The 14,606-nt window shown below is 57.4% G+C and overlaps 1 protein-coding gene across 1 annotated transcript; it reads right to left on the bottom strand.

The window, feature by feature from the left end:
• Positions 1–7,767: 7,767 nt before the first annotated feature.
• LOC142356129 (uncharacterized) lies at positions 7,768–14,354 on the bottom strand. Its single transcript, XM_075408093.1, has 20 exons — positions 14,234–14,354; positions 14,049–14,133; positions 13,782–13,903; positions 13,477–13,542; positions 13,297–13,355; positions 12,829–12,920; positions 12,489–12,673; positions 12,181–12,270; positions 11,757–11,822; positions 11,498–11,584; positions 11,219–11,292; positions 10,969–11,029; positions 10,623–10,680; positions 10,295–10,402; positions 10,009–10,191; positions 9,568–9,704; positions 9,209–9,281; positions 8,702–8,846; positions 8,390–8,522; positions 7,768–8,134 (listed from the first exon to the last, which is right to left on the bottom strand). The coding sequence occupies exons 1-20, from the start codon at positions 14,336–14,338 to the stop codon at positions 7,805–7,807; spliced, it is 2,259 nt and encodes a 752-aa protein (XP_075264208.1). The 5' UTR covers positions 14,339–14,354; the 3' UTR covers positions 7,768–7,804.
• Between the last annotated feature and the right edge of the window lie 252 nt (positions 14,355–14,606).

Below are 14,606 nucleotides of genomic sequence, written 5' to 3'. Positions count from 1 at the left end.
GTACGAGTAAAACACATGAGGTAGCGTTGTACACGTACACCGACTGTTGTAAGGTGGTACTGCACACACACACCCAGTAAAACAAGGTGGCCTGGCCCGGTCGGCCCTGCGCGGCTGCGCCTCACCCGGCCCAGGCAGGCCTGCCAGATCGAAGCAATTTTGCAAATTTAAAAGATCCCTTCCCCATGCGCTTCCCCATTGCTGTTCCTTCCCTTGCCTTCTCGTTCCCTTCCCACCCCAGCCCTTCCCATGTTTCCCGCTCATCGTCCGGCCCGTTCGCTTTCCACACCTTCCCTCCAGCTTCCCATTCCCGTTCCACCCCTTTCCTTCCCTTCACACTCGGGTGCCCGCTCTCTTTCATGAAACCGTTCCCATCCATCCCTTCCCTTCCCACCCCTTTCCTTCCCAGCTGTTCACCTTTCCACTCCCACTCCCTTCCCACCAGCTTCCCTTTCCCATGCCCTGCCAGCTCCCTCTCCCATTCCCTTCCCATTGCCTCCGTTGTCCGCCCATCCCCTCCCCACCCCTTCCCTTCAACTTTGCTTTGCGATTCCAGTTGCAGCGATCGTGCCCTAGATCCCGCCCCCTTCCCACCCCACTCCTCGTTCCTGTGGCCCATTCCCACTCTGGTTCCTTTTCCCATGAGCTTCCCATTGCTGTCCCTTGCCTCTCCTCGTTCCCTTCCCACCCCAGCCCTTCCCATGTTGCCCGGTTTTCGTCCCCATTCCCTTTCCACCCCTCCAGCTTCCCGTTCCCGTTCCACCCCTTCGCTTCCCGTCACATTCAGGTTCCCGCTATGGTTCCTGTTCCTGTTCCTGTTCCAGCCCTTGCGTTGCCTTCACATTCCTTGTGCTTCCCTTCAAATCCCATCCGTGCCTGCTTCTGTTCCATTCCAGACTTGATCTCCGCTGCCTTCCCTTCCGCTCCCTTCCCTTCCATTCTCATTTCTCTTCTCCGGTCCCGTTCCCTTCCCACCACTTTCCGCTCGCCTCCCTTTCCCGTTACCCTTTCCCCCTCTGGTTCCCTTCCCCCATCCTGTTCCAATTGCCTTCCCTTCCCTTCCCTGTCCATCCCACCCCTTCCCGTCCCGCCCCATTCCCGTTCCCTTCCCCACATCCTTCCAAGCTGTTCCCAGCCCGCCCCTTTCCACCCCTGCCCTCCAACTCGCCGTTCCCATTCCCTTCTCATTCCCGTTCGCCATCAGCGTTACCTTCCCATTCACTCCCCTACCACCTCACCCCTGCCCTCTAGCTTCCTTTTCCCACTCTCGTTCCCGTTCCCTTCCCACCCCACCCCTTCGCATCCCTGTTGACCGTCCCCACTCTGGTTCCCTTCCCCATCCACTCCCCACTGCTGTTCATTCCCTTACCGACCCACGCATTCCTGCCCATCTTTCCCGCTCATTTCCCGCCCCTCCCCTCCTCCTTCCCGTTCATGTTCAACCCCCTTGTCTGCGCTTCACATTCCCCTTCCCGCTCTGGCTCCCGCTGCCTTCCCTTCCCTTCACGTTCCCTCTCATTTCCCTCCCGTCCCACCCATTCCTGCTCCCGTTCCATTCAAGATTTGTTCTCCACTCCCTTTCCCTCCCTGCCCGTCCCTCCCCTTCTCATTTCCGTTCCCGTTCAAGATCTCCTCACGTTCCCTTCCCACCACTTTCTGCTTGCCTCCCGCTCCCATTCCTTTCCCATCCCCCACCCCTTTGCATTGCTGCCCGTTCCCACTGTGGTTCCCTTGCCCATCCGCTCCCCATTGTTGTTCCTTCCCTCTCCTTCCATTTTCAGCCCTCGCATTCCCGCCCACGTCTCCCGCTCATAATTCCCATTCCCGTCCCGCCCCTTCCGTCCTGCTCGCACTCCCGCTGCCTTCCCTTCCCTTCACGTTCCCTGTCATTTCCCTCCTGTCCCCCCCATTCCTGCTCCCGTTCCAGTCAAGATTTGTTCTCCATTCCCGTTCCTTCCCACCCCGTCCCCTTCGCATTTCCGTTACCCGTTCAAGATCTCCGGTCACATTCCCTTCCCACCACTTGCTGCTCGCCTCCTGTTCCCATTCCAACCCTTCTCCCTCCCTTCTCATTTCCGTTGCCCTTTCCCACTCTGGTTCCCTTCCCATCCTGTTCCAATCCCCTTCCCTTCCCTTCCCTTCCATGTCCATCCCACCCCTTCTGGTCCAGTCTTGTTCCCACTCACGATCCATGATGCCCTTCCCAGTTGTTCCTGTCCCCGCTACCATTCCGTTCGCACCCCTTTCATTTAACTGGCCGTTACCATTCCTTTCCTGTTTCTGCTCAAGTTCTCTGTCGCCGTCAGCATTCCCTTCTCATTCCTGTTCCCGAGCCCCATTCCCTTACCATCCCCATTTCTCATTCCTACCCCAGCCATCCCACCGCCCTTCCCTCGAGGGTCCTGCTCCTGTTCGCTTCCCTTCCCATCCCGATTCCCGTTCCCGCCTGCCCCCCCCCCCCCCCCCCCCCCCGGCCCTGCCAATCCGGTCCTCCACGCCTGTTCCCTTCCCAGACCTTCCCTCGAGGTTCCCGTTCCTGCTCCCGCCTTCCCACCCCTTGTCATGCCCCGTTGCCCATTCCCGCTCTAGTTCCCATCTCTTCCGATTGCAGTTCGCCCGTCCTGTCCCTCACCCCTCCTTCCCTTTCCCGCTCCTGCTGCCGCTCCACTCCCTTCCCTCCACCTCATCCCTTCCTTTCTTGTTTCCGCTCCCTGTTCTCCGTTCACCTTCGGCTTCCATCTAGCTTCTGTTTCCATTTCCATCCCTTCCCTTCACATTCCCCTTCCTGCTCTCGTTCCTGTTCCCTTCCCAGTCTTTCCGTCCCCTTTCCTTCTGTTCCCCCCCATACTCCCTCCCCACACCTTTCCACTAGCTTCTGTTTCTTACTCTCGCTATTGTTCCCGTTCCCGTTCCCTTACCAACCCTTCCCTTCCATTGCAGTTCCTGTCCCCATTATCTTCCCATCCCCTTCCCCACCCCACCCATTTCCCATCCCCTTTTTTAAACGTTGCGTTGTCTTTCCCACTCCAGCTCCTGCTCTCGTTCCTGTTCCCTTCCCACCCACCCCTTCCAGACTTCTTCTCTGTTCCGCTTTCTTCCCACCCCTGCCCTTCCCTTCTCTTCTGCGTTCTTGGTTCTCCGGTCCTGGTCCGTTCTCAGCACTTTCCCCTCGCTCCCCATTCCCATTCCAGCCCCCCCCCCCCCCCCCCCCCCGCCGCCCCCCCCCTGGCCTCTCAGTCCCGCTGGATGCCCTTTCCCGCTCTGGTCCCCTTCCCCCATCCTGTTCCAATTCCTGTCCCTTCCGTACCCTGTCCATCCCACCCCTTCCTGTCCAGTCCTGTTCCCTCCCACGTTCCATGCCCTTCCCACCCCTGTCCTTCGTACCCCTGTCCTCTAGCTCCCCGTCCCCTTTCTCAGCCCATCCCTTCTCATTGCCGTTGGCTGTCAGCATTCCCTTCCTGTCCCTTTTCCCCCGTTTCCGTTCCCATCCCTTCCCTCTAGCTTCCGATTCCCTACCCAGATCCCGCTCTCGTTCCCATTCCCTTCCCACTGCTTCTCATTCCAGTTTCCCATTCTCACTCTGGTTCCCTTCCCTTCCCGTTCCCAGTCTAGCTGGTTCCCATCCCTTCCCTTCTCAATTTTATTCCCTAGACTCGGTTCCCGCTGCTGCTGCTCCACCCATTCATGCCCCTTCCCATTCCCGCTGCCTTTTCCCCTCTGGGTCTCTGGCCCTCGCGTTCCCCGTCTGGTTCCCATGCCCTCCATTGCCTTCCCATTTCTTTCAGACTCTTTCCCTTCCCGCTCTCGGTCCTGTTCCCTTTCCTTCCCAAGTGTCACGTTCACACTCCCACTCCCACTCCTTGCCCCCCCTTTCCTCTTGCTTCCCTTTCCCATTCCTTTCCCGCTCTCTTCCTGTTCCCACCCCAACCCTTCCCACGCCCTCCAAGGCCCGTTCCCCATCCCTGTACCCTTCTGGTCTCTTCCCTCTAGCTTCCTGTCCCCATTCCCTTCCTGCTCTTGTTCCTGTTCCCTTTCCACCACTTCCCGTCCCCTTCTCATTTCCGTTCCCTTCCCAACCCTTTTACCCCCTTCCAAGCATTTCACACCCGTTCCTGTTCCCTGCCCACCCCTTCCCTTCCCTTCTCACTACCGTTGCCTGTTCTCCGATCCCTTTTCCTTCCCATCTCTCCCCTTTAGCTTCCTATTCCCGTTCCGGATCGGCCCTGTCCGTTCCCTGCCCTTGCCCTTCACGCTCCCACTCTTGTCTCTGTTCCCGTCCATTCCCTCTCCTTACCCACCCTTCCCTTCCGGCCTGTTCCCTTCTGTTCCCTTCCCAACCGATCCCGTTGCTGCGCCCATTCCCTGCCCACCCTTGCCCTTCCCACCCCTTTCCTGCTCTTGCTCCGTGTTCCCATTGCCTTCCCACCCCTTTTTCATCCCGTTCCCTGGCCCCGCTGCCTTCCCATCCTGCCTCTTCCAACTACCATTCCCGTCCTGTGCTTGTTTCGTTGCCCTTTCCACTCATTTCCACCCCTTAATCTCATTCCTGTTGCCCATTCTCACTCTGGATCCCCTCCCCTCCCCTACCCACTTCCTTTCCTTGCCAGGCCCCTTCCCTTCTCGCCCCTTCGTACCCACTCTAGTCCCTTCCGACCCATTCCCTTCCCCACTCATTGCTGTTTTCCGTTCCCTTTCTCTCCCCACCCTGTCCCTCTAGCTTCCCGATCCCTCTCCACCCTTCCCTTCCGTCCCCTACCCCTTCTCACATTCCTGTTCCCGCTTGTGTTCCTGTTCCTGTGGGTTCACGCTAAAAACCAACCCTTCCCTTACCCATTCCTGCCCATTCCCGCTCCGGTTCCCAACTGATCACGTTCGTGCGCCCATTCCCTTCCTTCCCACGCCTTTGCTCTAGGTCCCTGGGCCCATTCCATTCCCCCTCCCAATCTCATTACTGTTCCCGATATTCCCGTCCCACCCCTTCACCTTCCTGTGCCCCGGCACCATTCCCTTACCACCCCTGCCCTTCCTGTGCCCCTGGCCGCTCCACCCTTCCCTTCCGTTCGCACCCCTTCTCCTCACATTTCCGTTCCTGCTCGTGTTCCTTTCCGCTCCAAAACTGCCCTTCCCTTCCCACCCATTCCTGCCCATTCCCGCTCCGATTCCCAACTGTTCCTGTTCCCAATTCCTATTTCCCATTTCCTTCCCTTCCCTTCCCACGCCTTTGCTCTGGCCCCCTGGGCCCATTCCATTCACAGTCCCACTCGCACTGCTGTTCCCAATATTCCCTTCCCACTCATCCACTTTCCTGTGCCCCGGCCCCTTTCCCTTACCACCCCTACCCTCAAGATTCCAGCTCCCGCTCCCGCTCCCGCTCCACCCTTCCCTTCCGTTCCCACCCCTTCTCCTCACGTTCCGTTCCCGCTCATGTTCCTTGTTCCCGCCCGCCCTCGCTCCAAATCTACCCTTCCCATCCCATCGATTCCCGCTCCGATTCCCAGCTGATGCCGTTCCTGCGCCCATTCCCTGCCCGTCACACCCCTTTGCTCGAGCTCCCCGGTCCCATTCCGTTCCCGCTCCCACTCTGGTTTCTGTTCCCAATATCCCCTTCTCACCCATGCACCTTCCTGTTCCCTGGCCCCATTCCCTTCCCACCCCTGCCCTCAAGCTTCCAGCTTCCACTCCCGTTCCCGTTCCCTTCCCAGCCCTTCTCATTCCTGTTGCTGGTACCCACTCTGATTCCCTTCCCTTTCTTGTCCCTTTCCTTCCCATCCCATCCCGCCCTGTCCTGCTCGCGTTCCATTCCCGTTTCCTTCCGTTCTCAACCCATCCCCTCCCGTCTCATTTGCGCTTCCTGTGCTCTGTTCTCTTTCCCTTCCTGCCTGTTCAGTCAAGCTTCCAGCTCCTGTTCCCGCTCCGCCCCTTCCCTTCCTTTCACATTTCCGTTCCTGCGCTGGTTCCCGTTCCTGTCCGTTCCTGTTCCTCCCCTTCCCTTCTCGCTCACTCCCATTCCCCCTCCCATTCCATTCCCTTCCCAGCTGTTCCAGTTCCCACTCTCGTTCTCTGTTCCCGCTCCCATTCCACCCCTGCCCTTCCCACTCCCCACCCTGGTAATTCCTGTACCCCTTCCCCGCGCCACTGCTTCACGTTCCCAATTCCATTTCCGTTTCTCTCCGTCCCTCCCCTTCCCTTCCTTTCCCCGTCCCACTCCCTGCCGGTTGCCTTCACTTGTCGTTCCCCTTGCCGAATGCCACTGTCGTCCTCTTCCCTTCCCTTCCAACTGCTCCTTTCCTGTTGCCTTGGCTTCTCATTCCCATTCCCGCTCTCGTTCCCGCTCCAGTCACTTCCCTTGCATTCCCAGCCCTTCCCTCTCGTTCCCACTCCTGTTCCTCCCGGCCTTCCCTTCGCATCCTTTCTTGTCAGTTCTCATACCTGTTCGCTGTTGCCGTTCCCTTCCCACCCCTGCCGTCCCCTGCCTCTGTTGCCTTCCATTCCGGACTCCCTCTTCTCTCCATCCCCCGGGGCCTTCCCCCATTGGTGTTGGTGTTCCCTTCCCTTCGGCCCCCTCATCTCCCCTCCTCATCCCGGCCAGTTTCTCGATCCACTCCCGCTCTGCAGTTGTCAGCCCCCATCCCTCCTGTCCCTACCCTTTCCGTTCCCGTCCCTTCCCTCTTCCTCTCCCCCTGCCTCCCCCCTAGCCCTCTGCCCCACCTACGTCGCCTCCCCTCTCCGCTGCTTCTCGTTCCTTCCCCTTCCCTCTGCCCCCCCCCCTACCCCTTCCTTCCGCCTTCCCTGCCCTTGTCTTCTGTCCCCACTTGCCCCACCCCCCATTCCCCCTTGTCCTGCACCCCCTCCCGTCCTTTCTGCTCCCTGTTCCCTCCCCCTCTTCCCCCGCCCTTTCCCTGCTGCAATGCTTCCCCTTCCCCCCCCCCCCCCCCCCCTCTGCTTCCCTTGTCACTGTCGCTCTGCCCCCCCCCTTCCAATTTGTAATTCCCTTCCCACTACCCCTCCCGCTTCCCCATCACAGCTATTGATGGTCCCCTCCCGGTCCCGGCCGGCCACCTCTTTCCTCGACCCCTTCCCACATCGCTATTGTCGCCCGCTCCCCTCCCCCCTCCTTCCAAAGGCCTCCCTCTTTGTTGCCGTCCGCGACCCCTTCCCTTCCTTGATCCTTCTCCTCCCCTCCACTTCTGCCCTCTTGCCGTTCCTCTGTCACTGTCGTCTTCCGCTCCCGCTCAAAATCCTCTGTCGTCGTGCTGTCCTGTCCCACCCCGTTTCCTTCCGTGCACTATTCGCTTTCTTGAGCCCTGTCCCCTCCTCCTTGCCCAAAGGTACCTAGTGCAGAAGAGAAGAAATGTGGGCATTGTAAAAGATGCCACCTGGCATGGGCACACGTGCATGATATCAACAAGTTCTCCAGGGCAGTTCTCAAGTGCCATTCACCCTGCGGTGCTGACCTCCACAACTGGTGATGTGAATGATCACGGGGTTGCTATACTCATAGCAGGCGATGAAACCAGTTGGCTGCTGATGACAGATGTGACACGCACGCTGCCCCTGTCTACCGCAGAGAGGGAAATGCACCCCCACGGCCGCTCTGCAAAACCAAACGATAACACAGGGGGCACATAAAAGTACTCCCTGCTGAGATTCCTGAAGCTTTCAGAAATTTTGTTGAGGCATGGAATCGTCAACTCATGGTTTGAACACTTGACAAAACGCCAAAGCAACACAGGCTCGTGGCAACATGTTCATTATTGATATCTGGCTCTGTCGGCGGACAAGAGGCCTACGGGTAACTCTACGGTCATGACATAGCGTTGAGTGACTCTGATGCTATCCCTGCGAGGGTGTCTGCCCACTGTTTCTCAAACAGCTCAAGGTTGTGGCAGGCACTGCGGCAGTGAAGCAGCATCTGTTCTGTGTACATCTCAGACGCGCGAAAGGACGCCTCACGGACAGAAGAAGCCGCCAACCTGGGCGCGGCACGTGAGCGGCCGCTAGAGTTTTGGTAGGCTGAGTTCAGGCTGGGTGTAGACTTGCTGCCCGGGAGCAGGCTTCCATCAGGTTCGTCAGCTTCCCCACTTGGCTCCGGAAGCAATGACAATGCTGTCGACAGGGAGCTGTTCTGCTGGGCCTGCACATTGCAGTCAAAGCAGATTCCTCATGAGGTTTCATCGGCCTCGGGACTAGCAATGGACGCCACATGAAGGGGCAGCAGGCACCAGTACCAACTGCTCCAGGAAATTGCACAACGGTATGCAACCGTAGATCGGCAGGACAGAAGGGCCGTAGGGCAGGACCGTAGATGGCAGGACATGTGTATGAGTACAGCTCCGGGAGGGCAACATCAGGTGGAGGAAAGGATGCGCAGAAACAGGCTTTGACGCACCTCACACAGTTGATCATAGTTGGAAAAAAGTGCCTGCGCGGCTGCAGCCTCGCCCTCCTTGACAGGGACATTGTTTAATGCTTGCAGCTGCGGGAGGCGGCTGAGGATGTATGGGCGGAACAGCGACAACTCGCTGCGAGGGAGAAAAAGCGCCACAGCCAGCCAAAGCGGCACAGTCACAACGTTAGTGGGGGAGGTCAAGCAGCAGCTGCGCCCGCCATAACCACTCTCTTCCGCACTCCGCCGGCCATACCTTCGGCCCAGAACCAATGCCAAAATTTCTAACTGTGGCACCATGTCTTTGCTACGCACCTGACAGGGTTCCGTGGGCCAATGGAAAGGCTGAGGAGCTGTGCAAGGGACCCAAGACAATCCAACTGGTGAAGAAAGTGAATATTGTTCTCGTCGAGTGTCAGCATTGTCAGATTCCCCATAGCTGCAAGCACGGGCATAGCCTCTGCGACGACCAAAGAACAGGGACATCACAAGTGGTTGAGGGGTGTACATGCGGATGACGGGAAGGAGTGCTGCCAAAGCAGGCCTCACGGCTCAGGACTCAGAAAATCCGTCTGAAACACAGGAAGGATGAAAGAAGACATCCACACGATAAACAGCCGCAGAGGAGTGCAGCAAGTAGCACCGTCCCTCGTGGCCTGTCCGATCTCAGAAGGCACACGGGAAGCGGGGGCAGCAGACAGCCACAGAGGAAGAAAACCTGAAAACGCAGGTTTGGAAAGGGAATCATGTGGGGAGTCGTTGTGGAAAACCCACAAGCCAGGAAAAAGCACGAAATTGGGCAGGATAGTAGGTAGAGCCTACCTTCGAGCTCCTCTAAAGGCAAATAGAAGATGGAAACCTCTTCCGCTGCAAAGGCAGATGGCTGACGAAGTCTCTGTTGATGGCAACGGTGCACAGACATCCGTGAGCGTCCGTCGGAGTAGCGTGAGTATGGCTAAGCACACCCAGCATTGAACTGAAACCAGGATCTTCCACCGAGGGAAAAGTATTGAAGAACGGCAGGTGCAAGCAAAGCCCCACCTCTCGAAGCAAACACAGAAAAAAATTAGCACATGAGATGTAACATTGCACACAGCATACTTGAGCTGGGCGGCTCATCCGAGGTGGCACTTTCTGACCAGTCTCTGCAGATGGAATCGCAGCATAGCATGCAAGATTACCTCGGCTGCCTTTCCATATATCTGCAGCTTTCTTCCGTCTTCATACACCTCCGAGTACCCGTCTGCATGGCCAGTGCTGTCCATCCCTGAGGAGGTGTAATGGCTCACCCCCTCTCGATACATTCGTTTCACTTCCCCTGCAGTCGATGGGAATGGCATCATATTCAATGCAGCTGCTGGCACAAGGATCGGCGAACACATCAGCCAGAGACTGCGCAGTCAAGCTCCTGCTGGGGATCGGCTTGTGTTTGTGGGAGCGCAGGGGGGGGGGGGTTGAGGAAGGTGTGTGGACCTGCTGGACCTGCATGTGCACCGATGAGCGCTGGAATCATCCTACTGGGAGCGGCAAGGCGGGACGCTACCAAGGGCAGGTGTAAGGCGCGCTAAGGTTGTAGGGTGACCACCAGACGGAGGTGGGAGTGCGGTGCGGGAAAAACAGACCTGAGACACCAGGCTTCCCTGACAACGGGCGCGATGAGACTGGGCGAATTGACAGGCCACCGTAGCTCCCCAACGACACATCTCCTGAACTGGTGCTTGCCTGCGGCTGCTGCTGCTTCCTCCGAGCCATCACAAGATCTGTTGCAGAGGACCCTGAAGACATGCCATGGTACGATGCAGAGTCTGTGCCAGAGCACAACCCACAGTTTTCAAGATCAGTAAACACTAGCAACAATTGGGCAGCACACTGCGAAGCGACGTGAATTGAAGGCTTCAAGGAAGGTACCTCCGCCTGTCTGTACTGCCACCATGGGCAGGTTTGCCGCTTCTAGCTCTGACTCCGAGTCTGTTTCAAGTTCCTCTGTCCACAGGTGCGACAGCTCCCCAGTGACCTCTGCTAGTAGGCAGGCAGCCAGGCAGACAGAACCAAGAAATGTACGAAATGAGAACACATCTCAGGTCTCTTTGCACGAGAGGGGGTCGGGGCACCCATCAGGAAGGTGGGATGCTGCAGCCACTGCAACAATAAACACTCATCATCCACTGCCCGCGATCGAATGCAAGGCAATCCAATCCACTGCCAAACCAGCTGGTCCAGTGTTTTCGGTGCTCACCCAATTCGCCATATTCCGACAATGGCGTCGATGCAGTCGGCTCTCCCTCGTCTGCCACCTGAACGCCACGCAGCAACCAAGATATCCAGTCACACCAGTTGTGCTGCCCAATGGGTGATTATAGACACTCTGGGGGAGGTGAAGGAACAAACAACTCACAACCGAGCTTAGATACCCCAGCACCCCCTCTCTTGCGTCCATACATGCTCGGCCACTTTCATCCGGCTCTCGCAGAGTCCCTCATAATGAAAATAGGGCTATGCCTGGTTGGCCTTGTGGGACACGTCTGTGAATGCTCTAGCGACAAGTGAACCTGCATTCAGTGTGCGGTACATGAAGGCAACACCTGGGTGCCGGTAGCCGGCGCATAGATTTCCTGGTCTCCTTTTCCTGGCCGCTTCTCAGTCCTGCCATGCAGTAGAAGCAGAAGTAGCTGTGAGACATCTCAAACAATGATTGGCTGCACGGTGGGAGGTACGTGAAGATGCGCATCAGTGCGGACACGACAACAGGACAGGACACACGGCAACTCTGTCTGGCTCTCGGGATACCGACTAAACTTTTGGGGGGGGGGGGGGGGGGGGGGAGGCCGTCACCTGGTCACGCTGGAGGTCACAGCTGAAGCTGGTGGACGGATGCCTTGTCGAATAGTCTCTGCGACACCGCCACTCTGCTGCATTGGGTTCACCATGCCCGATGCAGTGAGACTTCCCGGCCCAAAACCTCTGTCTTTTCCCGTTTTCCTTGCCACAATTCCACTCCCTCCCCCCCTGTGCACATGTCTATCTAACCCCTCCCCAGACGCTCCGCCTGTACGTAGAAATGGACCCGCCTCCGCTCGACTAGCACACATCAACTTTATCGTGGCTACCTACCTGTTTTGGAGGTGTAGCTGCCGACTGTTGCAACGTTGCGGCTGTCCCACTAATGCCGTATCCTAGCATGTCAACGTCTGCCGACATCTGAATAGAAAAGCAAAATGGCAACAGTGTAACAGGGTTAACACCTGTGTGTGCATGGACTGGCAGTCGACCATCGCTGCGGGGCGAACATTATTCATCATCAACCACTCAAGCGGAGTCGTGCGCTGGGCAGGGAAACAGAATGCACCCAAAGATGTACTGCTGGGTATACCGGAGAGTCAGGCTCCTCCATGCCCTGCCCTGTGCTGCCGATACGTGCCAGAACAGCCTGCCGGCGCTACAGCAGACATCAGAGCACAGTTCAGCAGGTTGAGCGCATGCTCAGTCAGTCGCGACCTACAGGTCCCTTACCGTTATGAGGGAGCTCTTCTACACTTTACGGCATGTGCTGTTGGGATAGGATGGCATTATAATGTCACCTTCTGGGCCATATGTCAATTTCAATGCACCACAGAAGCGAGGGGAGGATACATGAGCATCAGAGATGCATTGAGGCTCGGATTGACGACACTGTTTGTGTGTCTGCGCCCCCCCCCCCCCCCCCCCCCCCCTTGGGACATACTCACACGAACAACACCATGCTACCACCTGACCGTCCTTTGAGCATGCCCCTCTAGTTGTACTGCCGCCCTTACCAGGTGGTTCTCTGCCAGGACCTTGTTTTCCTCGTCATTGAGCTCTGCCAGGTCAAGCATCCTGACCCCTTGTGGACACATGCTGAGGACCTGATGGAGACACGGGAAATGTGTCGGGCGGGGGTGTTAGCCAGACAAGAGCGAGGTTATGATACTTCCTTCACATTGTGGTCCATGCAAACACAGCGTTGGGAGAAATCATCGACCAGAAACCCGTGATACACTTTGGGCGCTCGAGATGTGCAAGGACGGGTTGAACTTGGACGAGGTGCACTAAGAGGCTCCCCTTCGAGGAGTGGGAGGCCCACCTTCCTTCTGTAGTCCTTTGGGTGACAAGCCGAGGCGATGGGATTTCCATCCATTGCCAGCTCCTGCAGATTGCTGAGAGAGCTGAGCGGTGCCATCTCTTCAGTAGAGAGCACACGGTTGTGGCTAAGAAAGAGCCGTTGCAGTTGAGGTGGCAAGCAGCTTGGACACTCCGCCCCGGGGCCACCTGCAAAGCAATGCCACATGCCTCAATATCTGCCTTCGGTACGAGAGTGGGTGAGGGACGAGCACTGTAAGTGCAGGTCGTAGGACAGAAACGCCGGCCCACCGGCCGGCCTGATCCCCTGCCCTCCCCCTCATCATGGCATGGGGGCCCGTTACCTCCTCGTGACCTATCATCATAGAGAGATGATATAAAGTTCCGGCGAATGTTAAGCTCCGCCAGCTTCGTCAATCCGCTCATGTTGCCAATTCTAAATGCCGTGACAGTGGCATGGGATGCGCAGCGCAGGAGACAATATGTCATAGACAGACAGACAAACCAATGGGATGTGATGGCATTGGTTGCGGAGAGGAGTGGAGGCCAGGGGAGGGCAGGAAAGGGACGGGAGGCGACCGGAGGAGATGAGATGAGATACGATAAGATGGGATGGGACACATGCATATGGCAGATCATGTCGAGATTCAACGCGCTACAGAGGGAAGGTGAAAACCCGGACAGAAATGGCGGTGCCGCCCGTAATTGGGCGACCTTTTCTCGACTGGATTGGAAGGGGTGGGATCGGATTGAATCGGATTGCACGTGATTCATAGTCCAAGAGCAAGGGGCCATAAAGGAGGGGTGCATACCTCTGCAGCTGGTTGCCGGCAAGGTTGAGAATGCGGAGGACATGCAATGAATTCAAGCCCTGCAGGCCGGGCACGGGGCGCATGTGCACAATGAACTGAGCACATCGATCGACAGCGCTGGCTGCGTGGGTCTCGGTTCCCCTGATTTCGTCAAGGGATTGGTGAGGGTGGAGAACTGACCTCAGTGCTGTCGATAAGGTTGTTGTGGAGGTCAAGCACGTCAAGCTTCGGGAGTGCAGCGAGCCCCTGTGCGGTAGTCATGGCAAGAGCATCAGTGCCGATGCGCGGGTACAGTTAGCCGGGGCCCAGGCATCCGAACATGAACACCATGAGAACCTCATCTGGACGTTTGGGAGCAGACGGCTGCATGAATGAGTGGGCGTGAGAGTGGATGAGTACGCAGGTCGGCGAACGAGTGTGAAAGTGGGGAGCGGCAACGTAAAAAAACAGCGCATTCAAGCATATGGTTTCCTGTTGTGGCCAACCTCAACGGTCTTGATGTTGTTGCGGCCGAGCATAAGAACACGCAGGCTTGGCAGGGCCTTCAGGGGAGTCACATCAGAAATGCAATTGGAATACAGGTCGAGGAACACAAGGTTGGGGGAGCCTGCAAAAATCACACGATTTGGACCGGACGGGGGATACACACGTAGTCAGCAATCACCACGAAAGAGCTGTTCTCCCAAAGCAAGGAAAGTGCAGAGGTAACATGCAGGTCGTGTTTACGAGGAAGGAAGGTGGGATGGGCATACCGCCAAGGCCTGCCAGTGAAGTGATGTTATTATGTTGGTAGTTGAGAAGCCTCAGCCTCTCCTCTCCCAGTAGAGTGCAGCATGTCTGAAGATTGGCCAACACAAGCCCGAGCGGTGTCAGTGCCCAATCAAATCCAGAACCCACGAGTGGAGACACAAGTGGAGAAACACGACACGCCACTTACAGTGAGACTCCGGTGGTCCAGGTTGAGCCTCTCAGGGTTGGCAGACCGTGCACCGCGAGTGCGTTGGATGTAAATTTGGCCTTCTGGGCTGGCCGCTGTACACATTATAGTTCCATCTGGTGACATATTTGTGGGGGTCTTCAACGCCATTGAGCAGCAGAGGGGGGGGGGGGGGGGGGGGGTATCAGCCAAATTGAGCTATGGAAAGGGCGGGAAGCAGCTCAGGAGACAGGTGCTGATAGAGATTTGCTTGCATGCATGGATGCCTGCAGACGGAAGAGGGGTATCACGGCAGAGGAAAGAGAAACACGCAGACTTGGAATCAGGCAGACGTCCGAGGCGACCGCCGTCAACTTTCATTCACTGGCAGACA

This window comes from Convolutriloba macropyga, unplaced genomic scaffold (genome assembly GCF_964194025.1).
Source record: "Convolutriloba macropyga unplaced genomic scaffold, txConMacr16.3 SCAFFOLD_5970, whole genome shotgun sequence".
Lineage (NCBI taxonomy): Eukaryota > Metazoa > Xenacoelomorpha > Acoela > Convolutidae > Convolutriloba > Convolutriloba macropyga.
The sequence above is the reverse complement of the archived record's forward strand: the minus strand, read 5'-3'. Positions and strand labels throughout refer to the sequence as shown.